Source organism: Cibotium barometz, chromosome 35 (assembly GCF_041138505.1).
Source record: "Cibotium barometz isolate CiBa-2024 chromosome 35, ASM4113850v1, whole genome shotgun sequence".
Lineage (NCBI taxonomy): Eukaryota > Viridiplantae > Streptophyta > Polypodiopsida > Cyatheales > Cibotiaceae > Cibotium > Cibotium barometz.
Genome location: NC_141080.1, coordinates 36508069 through 36526191, shown reverse-complemented (window position 1 = coordinate 36526191; position 18123 = coordinate 36508069). Strand labels below are relative to the sequence as shown.

The 18123-nt window shown below is 38.3% G+C and overlaps 1 protein-coding gene across 4 annotated transcripts in view; it reads right to left on the bottom strand.

The window, feature by feature from the left end:
* Positions 1 to 16212: 16212 nt before the first annotated feature.
* LOC147618398 (regulator of nonsense transcripts UPF3-like) overlaps positions 16213 to 18123 on the bottom strand; it is an 87977-nt gene continuing 86066 nt past the window's right edge. For 2 of the 4 annotated variants that reach the window (XM_086774828.1, XM_086774825.1), the window contains exons 10-12: positions 17550 to 17665; positions 17400 to 17455; positions 16213 to 17297 (exon numbers count right to left, since the gene is read on the bottom strand). In XM_086774828.1, coding sequence (XP_086630954.1) covers positions 17417 to 17455; positions 17550 to 17665 — 155 coding nt within the window. In that variant the 3' untranslated portion in view covers positions 16213 to 17297; positions 17400 to 17416. The remainder of the gene's footprint in view (positions 17298 to 17399; positions 17456 to 17549; positions 17666 to 18123) is intronic. The other 2 variants (XM_086774827.1, XM_086774829.1) reach the window with 1 other exon arrangement.

The window sequence follows — 18123 nt, the reverse complement described above, 5'->3', positions numbered from 1 at the left end:
TCCTGGTGATCATCATCTAGATCAAGTTGCCCACTATCTTCTTGTACATAGTGGCATTCTCTAAAATCTCACTTATATTTTCACTCAACTTGCCATTCTAATCTAATGGTATAGAAATGGTCTTACAACCAGCTATACCATAATTGAACAACATTTCCAATGCATACTGTCTCTGTGATAGCCTTATGCCCTTAGGCATCCCGATGATCTCAATACCAAGAAAGTATCTAATGGTACAGAAATGGTCTTATAGCCATCCATACCATATTTGGACGACATGTTCAATGCATATTGTCTTTGTGATAGCCAAATTCCCTCACACAATGACCTCAATACCCACTATCTTCCGGTACATAGTGCCATCTCCAAAATCTCACATGTATTTTTACTCAACTTGCCATTATGATCTAATGGTATAGAAATGGTCTTACAACTAGCCATACCATATTTGGATAGCATGTCCAATTCATATTTTCTTTGTGATAGCCATATGCCCTCATGCATCCTGAGATGACCTCAATGCCAAGAAAGTATCTCAACTCACCGAAGTCCTTCATGTCAAACTTCTTGAGGAGACCCATTACATTCTCAACTTCCTCTTCATTGTCACCCCCAACAATCAAGTTTATCCACATAGACGATGATGAGACCACAATCACCTTATCACTCTTTTATGCATAGAGTGAATGATCAGTATCTTCCACATAAAAGGCAATGGTGATAAGATACTATGCAATCTTATCATGCCATGCTCTAGGTGTCTACTTCAAACCATACAAAGATTTATGTAGCCTACAAACATAATTTGAGTGGCTCAAATCCTCATAGCCAAGTGGCTATTCCAAATATACTTCTTCTTGTGATTCACCATGTAAGAATGAATTCTTTACATCTATTTGATGTCAAACCCAACATTTTGATGTATCCACTACAATAACAGCTTTCACAGTTGCCATCTTGGCAATGGGAGTGAATGTCTCCTCATAATCAATGCCATAGGTTTGAGCATAACCTTTGGCAAACTGATATCGCCTTGTACCTGCTAATGCTTCCATCTGAGTTGTACTTCACTTTGTAGATCCACTTACATCCAATAGCCTTTCTACCCTCAAGCAAAGACACTAATGCCCATGTCTTATTTGCATCCAGTGAAACCATTTCTTCATCCATGGATTTCAACCTCTTGTATAACCTTTGCCATGTATGCATAATGGTGAGCTACATAACCATCATACATAAATCTCTTGATGAACAGGTTTTTTGACCCTATTCGATCTGCTGGTCATGGATCTATCCTTGGTGTCCTTGTTGCGACAACCTTAGCCTTCCTTGCACTAGGTGTCCTAATATAGCTGGAATCCCAAACTCCTCATCAAGGCTCTTCTCTAAGCTACTAGACTCTTCATCAACATATGAATGCCCTGCTAAAATGTTAGACATACCAAGAGACTCATCTACCTTCTCTTTGCCTTTACGTGATGTACTTGAACCTGCAGGACTAATTTTTTGACGCAACCTACCACTCCATGGTCTATCAAAAACATACGTACTACTAGAGGACTCTCTTGGTCCACTCAATAATTGTGATTGCTGACCTATGTTCTGCGCAACCACCTGCTCTTGTGCATTATCCCCATCAAGTCTTTTATAGCATTATACCAACTGCTCATCTCATCAAAGGCAAAATCCTTGCTCACCCTCATCTCACGCGTGATAGGGTTATAAGGAATTAACCAATGTGAACACACATTTTTTAGTCTTTGGATCCAACTTACTATGTAGCTCATTAGGAATGTGTACAAATGCAATCCATCCAAACACTTTCAAGTGTGACAAATCTAGTTTTTTTATCAATATACTTCTCCTTTGGAGCCACAACATGCACTGTCAATGTGGGAGTCATGTTCATAATGTAAACTATAGTTCCAAAACTACTTCAACCCAATAATGGTGAGGCATGCTCTTCTCAAGCATCAATTTTAAGCCACAACAATGTGCCTATTCTTCCTCTCTCATCAGTAACATTATTTTGATGCGAAGTGTACTTGTATGTGAATTGCCTCTGAATTCTATGCTTTATCAAGTACTCACCTACAAACATGTTTGCTTTTCAACCAACATTCTGAAATTCTAAAAGTGAGTAAACACTTCACTTTTCTCTTTCATGAGATAGACCCACACCTTCCTTATGTGATTAATCAATGAAAGGTACATAGTAATGACATCCTCCCTTTGATACTACCTTTGTTGGTCCTACACGTGAATTGCCTTTGAATTCTATACTTTATCAAGTACTCAGTAAATTCATTGGAGAAGTATTGCTTTTCAGCTAACATTCTGAAATTCTGAAAGTGAGTAAACACTTCAATTTTCTCTTTCATGAGATAGACTCACACCTTTCTTATGTGGTCATCAATAAAAGATACACGGTAACGACATCCTCCTACCACCATTGATACTACCTTTGTCAGTCCCCATGTATTTGAGTGCACCACATCAAGTGCTCTCTTACTTACATTTCTATCATGTGGAAATACATTCTTTGTTTACTTTCCAAATCGACATGCTTCACATACTTTATGCATTCCATCAACCTTAAAATTTGGCAAACCTGTAACAATTTCTGAATTCTACATAGACTTCAATCAATGTTCATTCACATGACCAATACGTTTATGCCAGATATCTATATCAGCCACAACATCTGCACCTTGTGCAGATGGAAATACATTCTTTGTTTACTTTTCAAACTGACATGATTCACATACTTTATGCATTCCATCCACCTTAAAATTTGGTAAACATGTAACAATTTTTGAATTCTACATAGGCTTCAATCACTGCTTATTCACATGACTAATACATTTATGCTAGATATCTATATATTAGCCATAACACCTGCACCTTGTGCAAACGTAGCAGCTTTCACCTCATGCATGCTTACATAACATTGTGTCCACTCTTTTTCCCTTTGCAAATAAACAACATATGTTTTTTGAAGTCCTAAACATAGCAGCACTTAGGGTTAAATCATACCTATAAACCCTGCTCAACCATCTACCCAACGAAAACCAAATTCTTTTTTATGTTAGGCAAACGAGGTATACCAACCAAGTATCTCAACTTGCCATCCTGCATAGCAAATGACACATTCCCAATGTGAGCAATAGGATGAGCCGTGTCATTCCCCATCTCTATATAACATAGTTTTTCTATATTTTTGATATCTCTAAACCACTCATCATGACAAGTCATGTAGTGAGAGGCTCTTGAATAATCCACATATCATACATCATCACCATTTGTGGATACATCTACAATCACTGAATTTAAAATGTGTTGTATAACAAAAAATTGCTCACATCTATCTTCAGCCTACTTGCTTGAAGATGCATAATTGTTTTACTGCAACTTGCCACTTCTTATGTCACTCTACTTCTTGTGACATTCTGCTAGCAAAGTGACCTGGTTTGCCACAATAAAAGCAATCCTTTGAACTTAGTTACAATTTCTATCTTTGCCAATTGCCTTGGCCTCTCTGGCTCCCCCTGCCCATGAGATTGGCCTCTTCCACCTATGTGTGTTTGTTGCTGTTGTGAATCATTTGACTGTCGTGCTGATGTTGTCTATAATTTTGATTTCCAAAATGGCCACCACCTTGGCCTCGACCACAATCTCTACCTCTGCCTCTACTTGATTTTGAGTGGAAGGCTTGTTCTAAAGTGTTCTTGTTTTGGGAGAAAGAGTCTTCACCCAAAGGCTTCTCTTCTATGATTAATATAGACACCAAATCCTGAAAGTTGGGAACATTCTCTCTTACAGTAATAGAGGTCTTTCATGGCTTGTTTGCCAAGAGCATTCAAATAGATGCTGACCAAAGTCATCTTCTTCCACTGAGACGCTAAAAGATCCAAGGGTCTCGATAATTCCCTTGATCTTCAATGCATACTCATTGATAGACATGTTCTTCTTCTCCATTGTACGCAACTCCTATTTTAGCTACAACTCCCTTACCTTTGTGTTTGTCTAGAACATCTTTACTAGGTTTTACCATGCTTGCTGAGTATCGGCATCATGTATATGACTTATCATAATGTCTATTACACTGATTGAAAGGCAATATATGACTTTCCTTGCATCCTAGTTCCAGTCTTTAAATGCCTTTATCTCAACTAGAGTTACGTTCTTTTCACATAATTTTAGAGTCTCCTCATTGTCTCCTTCAACATAGTTCTAAAATCCTTTTCTCATTAGAAAATTTTTCATTATGAACTTCCACGCATGGAATTTGTTCTTATCAAGCTTCTCATTGATTTGTTTTTTAAATATTGGCAAACATCTTTGCTTGCAACAACCATAAATCTACAAACAAGTAATTTTTGTATGTAACCTATAACACAGCAGTATCTGCTATAACTCCTACAACGGTACTTGTGCACAACCTGTATGTCATAGCACATTCATGACCAGTGTACATTTACATACACCCATAATCAACAATACATGTGTAATCTTTGTTTAGACACCCAAAATGCATTGTTGCACCACTGCAATAACCAATGTTCAGACCACTCCTGTAATGGTACTTCTCCACAACCTGTATGTCACAACACGTGACCAGAGTACATGTACATACACCCATAATCAATAATATATGTGCAATATCTATCTAAACACCCAAAATGCACTATTTCACTACAATAACTAGTGTTTGGATAAAAACAATTCCAAATCAAAACTTCCCAAAAGTGCCCAGAAAACACCTTGTAGTGGTCGAATGAAGGCCAAAATGCACTCGAAATGTAAATCTAATCATAAAATTTCAGTATAAAGTACAAAGTTCTAAGCACCACATAGGCGCCTCTGCACCTGTGCGAAGACAGCTGCTCAATTAGAGATGTGTAGCTCCCAAAGCTACCTAGGGAGTGTCATACCTAAATAAGAAGGGGAAAAGATGATGATGCTCTTACATGTGTATCACTTCCTTTAACTTCGTAGCTTCCTTTGCTTTCCGCTCAGCTCCTTAGCTTAAACCAAGCTCTAATACCATAAAAAGATTGGGAGAGGAGAGAGAGCTTGATTTCTTTCAAGCACACACACACACACACTCACACAACAATAGATAAGACACACAAAAAGATGAAAGGTTGAAATCTTCTTTTCTTCTTACTCTCAAAAGCAGGCTACAAAAGATAAGTGAAAACAAACATAAGTACTAGAGTACTATGTGCAAGTGGTCCATAATGTGAACATGCTAAATAGGTGAGTTGGTAAGATAAGTATGCCATAACTCGGTTAGACTAAGTAGGTGTAGTCTAGCTGTAGAATCACTTACAAAGCTTCGTCAACTAGATACTAAGCATGCCAGTGGTGTAAACATGGAACGGTCACCCAGGTGCATCATGAGTGTTAGCTCGTATTAAGTTTGACATCTCCACAATCCCTATCTCAACACCAAGATTACCTTTGGAATAAGTAGGAAGGTAAAGCTAACTTAGCAAAGAATAACAGTAATCTAACATAGACAACAATAGCCTCTTTATCTACTTGGCAACCTTGAACCTACTTCCACAACACCAAGATTACCTTGGGAACAAGAAGGTAAACCAAGATTCGCTACCTTAGCTAAGTGATAATAAGTGATAGCCAACATCTATATTCACAAAGCCAAACTAGGATGTTTTGATAATAAGTGATAGCCAACATCTATATTCACAAAGCCAAACTAGGATGTTTTGAGCTGCATGATTATCTCTATTTAGTACAATTTCTAAATACCAAGGAGTCTTAAGAGAAAAAACGACCAACTGACCAATGGAAATGTCATGGTGACAATGGGATTATTGGGAATCTAGAGAGCTTGACAGTCTCCGGACAAGGCACGGGCGAGGTTTAGGAGAGCCAAAAATGAGTGGATACAGACTCTAGGGTGATCGGGCACTAATAAGAGTGGTCGGGCACATGTGAAGAGGGCAACTAGCTAATAAAAGCATAGGGTCCAATCTTAGAGGGTTATGTTTATTTTGGGTGTGGTTGGGGGAGGAGAACCAAGGTACACCAAACCAACTCCTCGCCTCGATACCACCTAGGCCGAGAAGAGACGCTGCCAGCCACCACCGTACTCCTCGCCTCAGCACACCACCTAGGCCCACAACGCCAGGCACACCCCGATAACAGAGATATTCTCCTTGGAAGCCGCCCTATTGCAGCATAACGCAGCAGCTTCTTCTAAATTCAGAAAACATTGAATTTTTTTAAAAAAATTCAAAAATTCCTCTTTTTTTTTTAAGGAGAAAAGAGAAATTTCAAAGGTTTTACACCTTTGGAATTTGAAGGCCGTTCCCACGCTGAATTATTCAAGAGGATATTAGAGCTTTTTTTACGACGATCGAGAGGTGCTTCACACCATGACAACTCTCAGCTTTCATACTACACCGGTGAATTCACTTCGAGCTAGCAGTCCGATTGCTTTCCTAGAGCTCGGACTTGAGGTTGGTGCTTGTGTTTATTTTCTTGCATCGCATTTAGAGGGTTCATATGGAATCTAATAATCCTAATGAGTCCACCATAAGTGTAGATCCTAGTCATTTGCCGGACACGAAAAAGGCAATGGATGATCCTGATGTCACGATGATCGATGAAGATCTTCTTGATGATAATTTAGTCAACACAAAACAATTTAAGGCTCTAGAGTCTTGTACTTTGGACATCGAGACCAAGTACGATAAGATACTCCTCTTTCTTCACGAGTTAAAGGATAATATGCAAGCTTCTATCATTGTAAGTGCTTCAGTAGGAGGGATGCCAGTGGCTTCCGCCCAAGGGAGAAACATGAATGTCGGTACATCTCACTCTAGAGATGCTATTGCTATTCTAAAAGATCTGAAACCTCGAACTTTTAATTGGGGGGAGAAGGAACGCAAGAAGGATGCGATCAACACTTTTTTACAAAAGTGGCATGATTTATATCAATTGTGTCATACTTCGGAGGAGATACGTGCGCTTGAAGCGAGCTTAACTCTAGGAGGTAAAGCATACAAGTGGTGGATGAGCTTGGAGTCTGAAAATCGGTCTACTACATGATGGGCTGAATTTGAAAGTGCATTCATGAAAGAATTTCTTCCAAAGAATGAGATGGATTGTAGTTGGGAAGCATGGGACAATCATGAGATGAGAAATCTCACATTGACTCAGTATATCTCCAATTATCGAGAAATCATTCTCAAGTTGAAAGGAAAAGATGACTTTCAGAAAATTCGTGGCTTTATTCGCGGATTAGACTCAGACTATAAGAATTAAGTTAAACAAAATAAGCCAAAAACTTTAGAAGAAGAAATTAAGTTGGCTCAGATTTTCGACAACACTATCGGAAAGAAAAAGTGTGCATAGAATGCACAACATACATCTAATGTGTCCGAGGGTTCCAAGCATCAAGGTCAAAATAAAAGAAAGAGACCTAACCAAAAGAATGACCAATCTAAGAAGACTAAAGGACCAAAAAAAATTCTGAAGCATGAAGATTTTGAAAGAGCTAAAAAAGAAAATTTATGTTTTCACTACATGGAAAAGGGTCATAGTAAACTATAGTGTCCTAAGCTAAAAGAAAATGAGAAGAACTAGCGATATTAAAGTAAAGAAAAGCGAGTGCATACTATTCAAGTGCTCCCTCTAGAGACTTCTCGTAAGTTTAAAGAGGTTCAAGTTTATCACGCTAATTCTACTCGTGTGTTGTGTCACGTCATCGATGTGGATGCCAACATTTGGACCACATGAGTTGGTTTGAATGTATTGTCACATTAAAGGTCACAAGGTATGAGTTATGATTGATGATAGTGCCATGCACAATTTCTTGAATTGTACTTTAGTCAAGAGATTAAAGTTGCTGAAAAGCCCAAGTGACCATAAGTATGTGGTTTCTTTGATTAGCGGCTATGATAAAGATGTATGGGATACAGTAGCTCGTGATGTTCCGTTAGTCATTCAAGGTCATGAGATGCATTTGGATTTTCAAGCTATGCATATCACTCGAGTTTAAGGAAGCACAAGAAGTCGAACGAGATCTAAAGGAATACCTTAAAAGTGGATTCATTCAACCAAGCGCGTCGCCTTGGGCTTCACCAATTCTATTGGTGAAGAAAAAAGATGGGTTTATGCGACTATGCGTAGACTACCGTGGTTTTCCTAAACGATATCATGATCTACACTCGTACCAAGAAAGAACATCGCGCGAACACTTACGGCAAGTATTTGAGTTACTCAAAAAGCATTCACTTTATGCCAAAGAGAGTAAATGTGAATTCTTCGTAAAAGAAATCCAATACTTAGGCCACATAATCTCTTGGAAGATGACATTCGTATGGATCCAACGAAAGTTGAAACCATATTAAAATGGCCACATCCCACAAACTTAGAAGAATTACAATTTTTTCTTGGTTTGTCTGGATTTTATAAAGAGTATATTTTGAGATTATGCAAAGATAGCTTTTCCCATGACGAATCAACTTAAAGGAAAGGAAAAGACCTTCATTTGGGGGGGTTCCAAGAAAAAAAGTTTTGAAAAACTTAAGGTAGCTATAGCTACAGCTCCCATTCTCCAAGTTGTCGATCCGAATCAACCCTTTGTGGTAGAGACAGATGCTAGTAATGATGCAGTACGAGCAATCCTCTTACAAGGGGGAAAGCCTATTGCATTTGGAAGTAAAAAGTTAAACCGATCTCAACAAAATTATTCAGCTTATGAAAGAAAGTTATCTGCTATTATTTATGCCTTAAAGAAGTGGAGGCATTATTTATATGGTGCCAAATTTGAGATAGTCTTTGATCATGAGAGTATCAAATGGCTATCTAGTCAAAAAGAGTTGAAAGGACACAAATCTCAATGGGCAGAGTCGCTCCAAGAGTTTGACTTCTTTCGACTAAGATATAGAAAAGAACGTTACAATGTGGGAGCCGATTCATTAAAACGAGTTGAGTTTTACTCAAATTAGGAGTGATTTTTTAGAATCAGTTAAGGAAAATTGCGTTGATGATTCGCATTATGCCCACATGTGGAGTGTCATAGAGAAAAGAGATCCCTTGACTACAAATAAAGATAGCCCCGTTCACGAGACAAAGACTTCCACCAGCGGTAAGTCTCGAGAGATGTCTCAAGGAGACAAGTCACTTACAAGTGATGGAAGAAATCGTTGGAAGAATTTTTCCATCGATAATGGGTACCTACTTTAGACATTAGGTGCCGTATTTTATATGATGTCATGATATTCCGAGTGCTGGTTATCTTGGAATATGGAAGACATATGCATAGTTAAGAGGAAATTTTATTAGTCTGGCTTAAGTAAGGATGTCTAGGACTATGTCTTAAAATGCCAAAAGTTCCAAGTGAATACAGCAAAACACCTAAAGGTAGGTGGTTTATTAAGTTCACTAGAGATCCCAAATGGCACGTGGGAGAGTATCTCAATGGATTTTATGGTTGGATTACCTAAAACAAATAGAGGCCACGATTCTGTTTGGGTGGTCGTGGATATGTTGACTAAAATGTGTCAATTTATTCCAACAAAAACGACAAGGACTATGCCTCAATTAGCCAGGCTGTTCATTGAAAATATATATCGATTATATAGCTTACCTGCCGATATAGTTAGCGATAGAGATACAAAGTTTAATAGTCATTTTTGGTGTGCTATGTTCAAGAGATTAGACACAATGCTAAGTATGAGTACGGCTGATCATCCTCAAAGTGATAGTCAAACCGAGAGAGTCAACCAAGTCTTGGAAGATATGCTACGAGAATATGTATGCAAAAAGAAAACCAATTGGGAAGAATATTTACCCATATTGGAGTTTGCTTATAATAGTGCTAAACATTCATCAAACAGGATTTAGTCCATTTATGTTGATGTATGGTTTTCAACCGTGAGTTCTAGTAGGGCCGTTGGACTCGAGAAAGAAAGATACAAAATGTTAAAGATTTTCTTCAAGATCTCCAGGAGATGACGAAAATCACGAAAGATAATGTTAAGAGAGCACAGGACCATGCTAAACATTATGCAGACAAAGATCGTAGACAAATCATCTTTGAGGAACGTGATAAAGTGTTTTTAAAGGTTCCCGCACACTCCGAATCTTTAAAAACGGGGAGAAGTCCGAAGCTATCTCCAAGGTATTGTGGTCTATTTACAATACTTAAAAAAGTAGGTAATGTTGCTTATAAGTTAGCTTTACCAGAAAGCTCTAAAGTTCATCCAGTTTTTCACGTCAGTAAACTGAAAAAGAAGTTGGGTGATGACGATATTCTCGTAACCCCCATCCTTACCACATGAACTAGAAAAAGTCTTGGATTTCCAAAAGAAAAGAACTCGACACTCTGTAGGACAGGACTGTTTAGTTAAGTAGAAAGATAGACAAGAAGAAGGTTCTAGACTTGGGAAAAGGTAAGCACACTCAGAAAGAGGTTCCCGAATTTCATTTTCGAGGATGAAAACTCCTCTTAGGAGGGGGGAATGTCATGACAACAGGATTATTGGGAATCTAGAGAGCTCAACCATCCGAACAAGGCATAGGCAGGGTTTAGGGGAGCCAAAAATGACCGGATACGGACTCTAGGGTGACTAGGCACTAATAAGAGTGGCCGCGCACATGGGAAGGGAAACTAGCTAATAAAAGAATGGGGTCCAATCTTAGAGAGTTATGTTTATTTTGGCTGTGGTTGGGAGGAGAACCAAGAGCTCTCAGCACCCATGTCTAGGGAAAGAAGTCGTGCAATGGAAAGATTGTCAAGTCCTATTCAAACTTGATAGAAGCTAAAAATCTCTTAGCAAGATTAAAGTATTATAGTAAATTTACACTTAAATTAGAAAGGATTAGGAATGTTACAGTATCATTGTAAATTATAAAAGCTCAGGAAAATGCTTGCATAAAAAATAGTTAGGGCTGAGTAAGTAAGGAATAGAAGGCATTACACTTAGAAATTTGTCTACTAGAATAGAAAAATAGTGGTACATCGAGTTCTTTAAACTTAACAGAAGCTAAAAATCTCTTAGGAAGGTTAGAGTATTATAGTAAACTTATACAGGCTTAGGAATGTTAGAGTGTCATAGTAAATTTACACTTGAATTAGGAAGGCTAGGGAAAAGCTTGCTTATAAAATATTTAGGCTTGAATTAGGAAGGCTCAAGAAAATGCTTGCTTATAAAATATTTAGGCTTGAAGGATCAGGAAATGCTTGCGTATAAAATATTTAAGAATCAGCAAGTAAGGAATAGAAGGCATTACATTTAGAAATTCATCTAATAGAAGAGAAAAATGGTGGTATACTAAGTTCTTTAAGCAAATAGAGAGATTTGAAAGAAGAGATCAAAAGCATATAGATTCAGCAGTGCAAGAAGGGCCCAAAGGTTAGAGGAACTCCATGATGAAGAAAATGCAAGAGAGGGCTATGACACTAGCATGAGGAACTACAAGTAGGAGCTAGTTGATCTAGTTTTACAAGGGTAAATACAAAGTAGCATTAACAAGCAAAAGAGGGACATATTGACAGAGGATAGGAAACAAATTAAAGATTTAGTTGCCAAACTTCAAAGGGGACCTACAAGAGGAGCGAGCACTAAAATTGGAGATTAATAAAAATAAAAAGAAGAAGGGAATACAATTCCAAAAGCAAGTTGGAAGACGAGCTCAATTTTAAAGGGAGCAAGAAACAGAAGAGTAAAAATTATGGGGCCTCAATAATCAAGGAATCGGACTCAGATGTTGAAGCATCTTACACCTTTAAACTTGAGCTTTCACAGATATACCTACTTCCCAAATCATCTTCCACCTCTTCATCTAGATGCTAGAGTTCCAATTCAAACTCCAAATTCTATTACAATATTCTACATTCACCTCACCCCTTCTCAGTTCCACATACAGAGTTTTGGTTACCAGTTTGTTCAATTTGACTCCATTAAACTAGGCCTAGTCTTTCATCAGTAGGTATCATCAAATGCAGTAGTAGACACCCATTCCCTCTCTCCATTTCTACTACCAAAATCTATCTCACCAGCTGCTGCAACTCCCCTAGTTATAGCCTAAACTCCTCTTTCAGCTGATCCTTTCCCACCCAAGGACAATTAAAACTTGAGCCAGAATCAATTATTTATAATTGAGAGAAGTTGCTTGAATCCTGAAGGAAAACTTGATTATGTGGAAGTTATATCCAATCGAAGATGTCACCTGGAAAAAGAGAGAAATATTTAAGTATTATCCCCATCTACCGAGATGAGGACATCTCAATTCTACAACTTGGGGGAGGATGTAAGATCCCTTTTACAAGGTACTATTGCCTATGACAATCCTAGAGAGAGAGAAATTTATTTTGGTACTAGTGGACCCTTGTAAATGGTAAATCTATAAGTATAAAGGTTCTCTAAAATTTTTAAGAGAGGTATGTAGGTTCTAAGTTTGATTTTTGACTCCCAAGACCCGTAGAAATTGAAATAGATAATTAATATACCAAGGGTAGCTCAAATTAAGAAGAATATTTATAGAGAGAGAAAGTCCCTCAAGGAGAAAAATAACAAATTTTGAGTAAAGAGAAGTTTTCAGACCTTGTAGGGATATTAAACTAATTTAGGTGCTACACATGTGCACATGTAATTGCACACTATACGTAAATTAAATTACTACTGTAGACTAAAGTCAAATACATAATGTAAGAGCTAAGAAAATTTACTCGAAGGTACTAACCCCATGTGCAAGTCTAGAAGGAAAAAGAAAAATTAATAAATGGGTGAGGAAAAGGTAAGGACTAGACCTTAGGAAATGTGCAAGCATTATACATTGATTAAAGTAAAAGCAAGACTAAGGACTAAGGTTCATTCAAAAATGAAGGTTTGAGACTAAGGATAAACTAAAAGATAACGTTAAGGTAAAAGAGAGAAAACTATGGAGTCTAAATTGGGTTATGGAGAGCCATATGTGCATGTTTGGGTTAATTTGACAAAAGATCTAGATAATTCTTGCTTAAAAAATGGAAGCAAAGCTAAAATTTAATGAAATAAGGTCAAAAGAAGAAAAGCAAGGAACTATTTAAAGAAAAGAGATGTCGAGTACCCAAGATTGTAAATAAAGAAAAAAAATAGAGAAAGCATACAAAAATTATGGTACATGCAAATGTTTTTAGGAAGACATGAGGGGGCCCTTGGTACATGCACATGCTTTAAGACAGGCATGAGGGAGCCCTTAGGGTTATAAATAGGCCCTTCCCCTTCTTCTTTTCCACTCCTACTTCCTTGGTGTGTGGGACTATGTTTGTCATTATCACCACACATCCCCTGTAAGCACTTATCTTTTGTAGGACAATGCTGGAATATATAAAACAATCTTACCATGTGCTTAATGTCAAATAGGAAAAGTCTACTATAGACTCTGTGAGACTACATGTACTTATGTTTCTTAAGACTAGTAATAGAGGTTGAACCATTTTTAAGTTTGGCAAATCTAGTGTGAAAGCTAGTCATTTATACATAAGTCATTGTTGACAATAAGCAACACACAATCATTCCCTTGCAATAGTTTGCTTGTTGTGAGCTCTCATCTCCCCTCTTGTTGCTTGCTTGTATGCCATTGAATCTTGCTTGCTTGATGAATGTATGCTAGATAGGTTTGATTGTAGGTTTTCTTGCATTATCTTCCCCTTCATTCCATACCTATTGTGAGAGAACCATCATGAAGGACACTCTCTTCTTGCCTCCCTCTAGCCATAGAGAGCTATCCCTTCACCCCTTTGGCAAAGGAGTATTCTGGTGTGGCAATGGAGTGAGGATGCGATGCACCCATATAGGGAATCTACATTTGCGGGTCGAAGGCAAAACCCAACACCACATGCTTTGGCAAGGCTAAGGTATACTCTAGACTTGAACAACCTTTGATAATATTTCTCTCTGCATCTCTTTCAAACCATTTTAACAACAGTTAAGATAAAGAGGTGAACAACCTTCTAATCTACATTGTTGACCATACTAGTTCAATTAGCTTCATCAACAATATTCCAAAACCGAAAAATTGAGTTTATTTCACATGTAGGATTTGATCTCCATTGGTCTTTTAACAAAATAGTCAAGCCATAATTCTACCTCAAACTTAACTTCTACTAGCTTCAAAGTGCCGGACGATTTCTCCGCTCTAGTCAAATATGAACTTCAAAGATCACGTAATATGAGTAGGAGACTTTCATTCAAGATTGATTGCAAAACAAAATCATCCAACTTCACAAAACAAACTTACTCTCAATCAAGTAGGACACAACCAACTTTTCCAACTAACACCAAACACAAAACTCAGAGTCTTATATGCAAGTTGTACTAGTTCTCAGTGTAACGAGTTTCTCCAATTAATCAAAATGTCAAAATCTTGTCCTCCAATAATGCATTGCCTATGTATAGTTAAGGAAAGGTGACCCAAACTTTTTTCTAAATTCTTGCAAAGAAAATTGACTTGTGCCTCCGCAATTTTGAATGGGTCCACCTCTAATAACTCATTAAAAAACACAAAATTAAAGCTTTTTCGCAATCTTAGAAAGCACAAGCCTGATACCTTCTCAACCTTGGATTTTTGCCCACACAACTTGTAGGTATAATTGCAAACTCACATGGCGACAGAAAGATACTTTTTAACTCTAAAAGTGCCAACATTTGATCGGATGGATATACTTGTGCTTAAGAAGTTGGTTGTGTGGACTAAGGTGTTATCTACGTCAACAACGGAGGTGGAAAAACGTGCGATGCTGAAGATATCACACGGATAGAACAAGAAAGGATGGTCCATAGAGGAGACGACCATGTTGACAAAGATGAGAAGTTTAAAGATGACCCAAAGGAGATCATGGGAGTACTAAAAGCAGATAAGATTTAGGCATGATTTCCTTTGGCTAACCTAGAGATGAATCATCTTCGCACATAACACAGCTACATATTACAAAGTGGGGAACATGGGTATGCCATCAATTTGTAGGTATACTTTCAAGCCTAGCATTATGTAGAAATGGTCAACAAGCTAGTGCCTAGTATTTATTACTTTTTAATATCAAGACATGTATTTCCCTTGTTTCTTGTTCAAGAGTCAACACAACAAATCATGGGAAATTGGTTTAAGGTGACATCTCTTCTCTTTATGGATTAGGCACAACATACCTACTTCTCAATATTACCTTGAGAAGTAGCATCCTTTGTTATTTTAAAGAGGACCTCGTTTAACTCGTCATGGTATATTGATTGAGAGATTGTACATTTACAAGGATTGAATTTAGCATAAGAATTTTCTTATTCAAATTCACACAATGTTCATGGAGATCCCAAACAGTAAGGATGTAGACGGGTGGAGATCACAATTGTATGTGCTAGTAAACCAAGAAAAAAACTTCTCCACATGCCTTGTAAACGGTGGCTAGGTATGGAACTTCTCAAGCAAACCTGTTAATACAAGCATTTTCTTCAAAAAAATGCTATCCAAGAGACATGTAATCACTATGCTATTCAAAGCTAGAGGAGTTTTGAGGACATAAGAGTGGAGAGCTCTTTAGAAGCACCATGGTAACCCCTGAAGCTCAGCAAAGGACTTGGGAATCAACCTTCGTGTATGTGTTCTTAGTGTCTCGTGTTCCACTTGGTATAAATCACTCATGACCCTGTCGCGTAAATGAGCTTAGAGAAACCACAAGTGGCACACACCAAGATTCTTTAATTGAAACTGGTCCAAGAAGTCAATGACGAGTTAGTTAAGACGTTGCAAATGTTCTTAGTGTCTCGTGTTCCACTTGGTATAAATCACTCATGACCCTGTCGCGTAAATGAGCTTAGAGAAACCACGAGTAGCACACACCAAGATTCATTAATTGAAACTGGTCCAAGAAGTCAATGACGAGTTAGTTAAGACATTGCAAAATGGATTTTCAATCTATCTATCAAGCTCCAATTAAGTATGTGAATTCTCCTGCCGTAGACCAGTGTGCACTATATAAGTTGTAAGGGCTGCTGCCCAATGCAGTGCATCATACTTACTGTTTTGGAGACCATATATGGCTTATGGCCTTACCATTGAGTTAAAGAGGACAGATTTTGATTGAGCTTTCTGGAAATGTGCTCGGAAGCATGGGGAGAGAGAGAGAGAGAGAGTGTGTGTGTGTGGTTTGTCACTTGCACATCAACTATAACACAAACGCTAAAATTGCAAGCATCCATAACAAACACTTAGATTTCAGATTTCAAAAAATACATAATTTGAGATGGCAGTCCATCAATTTACGCTGATGTTTGGAACTAAGCAATCAAATTACATGTCTACATAAAGTCAAAGGTTGATTGTCACATACTTGTCTCTACTCTCGTAATTTCTTAGTAAATGTTTCTGAATCTGCTTCAAGTCAGCAAACAAGTTCAAATGATTAGAGTCACAGAAGCGATGCTCACCTCCAAATCACTAATGCTTGCCACAGTAATGTTTAGTTTTCCTCCTGATATGGACAGCAAAATCTGAGCTTCCATCTGATGCACCACGCTCTATTTACATAGACAGCTTACACCTGGTAGGGCGTATGCAAGTGGGCAAAATAGACCATCTCACCATCTCATCACAGTATATCTCACTTGGGCACATAAACTAATGTCCTTACATGCCCTTCATCTCAATGAACATACAAGCTGCACACTATTCCATTATATCTAGTAATGAAGTTGATGACTCATGCAGCAGACATTACATGCCACCAACACTCAAGGTGGTTTGTGCACCGTTCTTCAATGCCCAAATCCATCAAAACCTCAAAACAAAAGAACAACTTATTCGTTCAAGGCATGGTAAATTATGTGGCTTAGCGTAGTCGAAGACTCCCATGGTGTGCATGACACACCCTGTACCCAGGAAAGCCCCTTGATCATGTTGAAGATTACACTCTTCCACAAGCAATCTCTTCTCGAGAATTCTGATTTGCAAAGGGCAGGCCTTCAAATGGCCACACTGATTTCCGGATCAATCATATTGCCACATGACCCTGAGATCTATGCCATGTTAAACCTGTTGCATATGCCTTCATTCACATGGCATTGCCGCTTCTTGCATACAAGCTTCTGTAGCAACCTGCCTGATCAAAAAGCTTTCCCATGCCAACTAGCCTGGCAGCTAGAATTAACTAGCTCAAAACAGGCCAAATTCTAACAGATTTGATTCGATGCTTCAAAACTAGTAGCCTGTAATAGATGTGATAAAGTTGAACACCTTGCTGCACCAAAGTCAGTGCCATAGGAAGGACTGATCCATGCTCACTGCAGGAAAAGAAAACACCTCTTCAGTTTGCCTTTTGACAACTATAAACTATATTATATCCAAAACCACAACCAATGGAGAAGGCAATCAAACCCTTATACCAGCTTCGACACCAACTCTAAGATCCAGAGCCTGGCTTGGCCACCCATACTTGCTTCTACATAGAAAAGATATGATCATAACAGTGAAAACACAAAGCAGAAATCATTTCAAGCTGAAAGCCTTGGTGATAGAATCTCAATGCAGTTCACCTCATGGCCCCCATAAATAGTGGATGACCCACCAACTCGCTTGTTGGTGGGCTTGCTTGCATCTAGTAATACACCACTGTCGAACTCTCTCGAACCCCTTACCTGCCTCTGACTGCCTGTTACATAGTCAACATTTACACGTGCAACAAGGTTCAAAATCGCATTAGTAAAGAGAGGGGAGGAGGGAGGGGCAGACATATTTGCACATGGTAGATCACTTGAAAGGCTGTGAAGCTCTGAATTTACTTGCACATGCCAAAAGGTTGCAAAAATACACATTATTCTTAACAAAACCACATCATTTCTGTTTTACCCCGAAAAGACATAACTAGTTTGGCTACTGCTAATTGGTGGCACAGTCGTCGAGTATTACTGAGTTGTAAGTTAATGACCCTGTGTACAATGACAGGGAACCTTAGTAAGTTTAAAAACTGAGTAGAGGGCTCATTAATGGACAATTCCTTCAGAGTTCGGTGCAGAGAACCCGTGGGAAGTCACGATCTGGAGCATGCCTTCGCCAGGCTCAAGCCAAACACCTGAGAGGTCGGCCCTGTTGGTAGGACTAAGGTGAGGA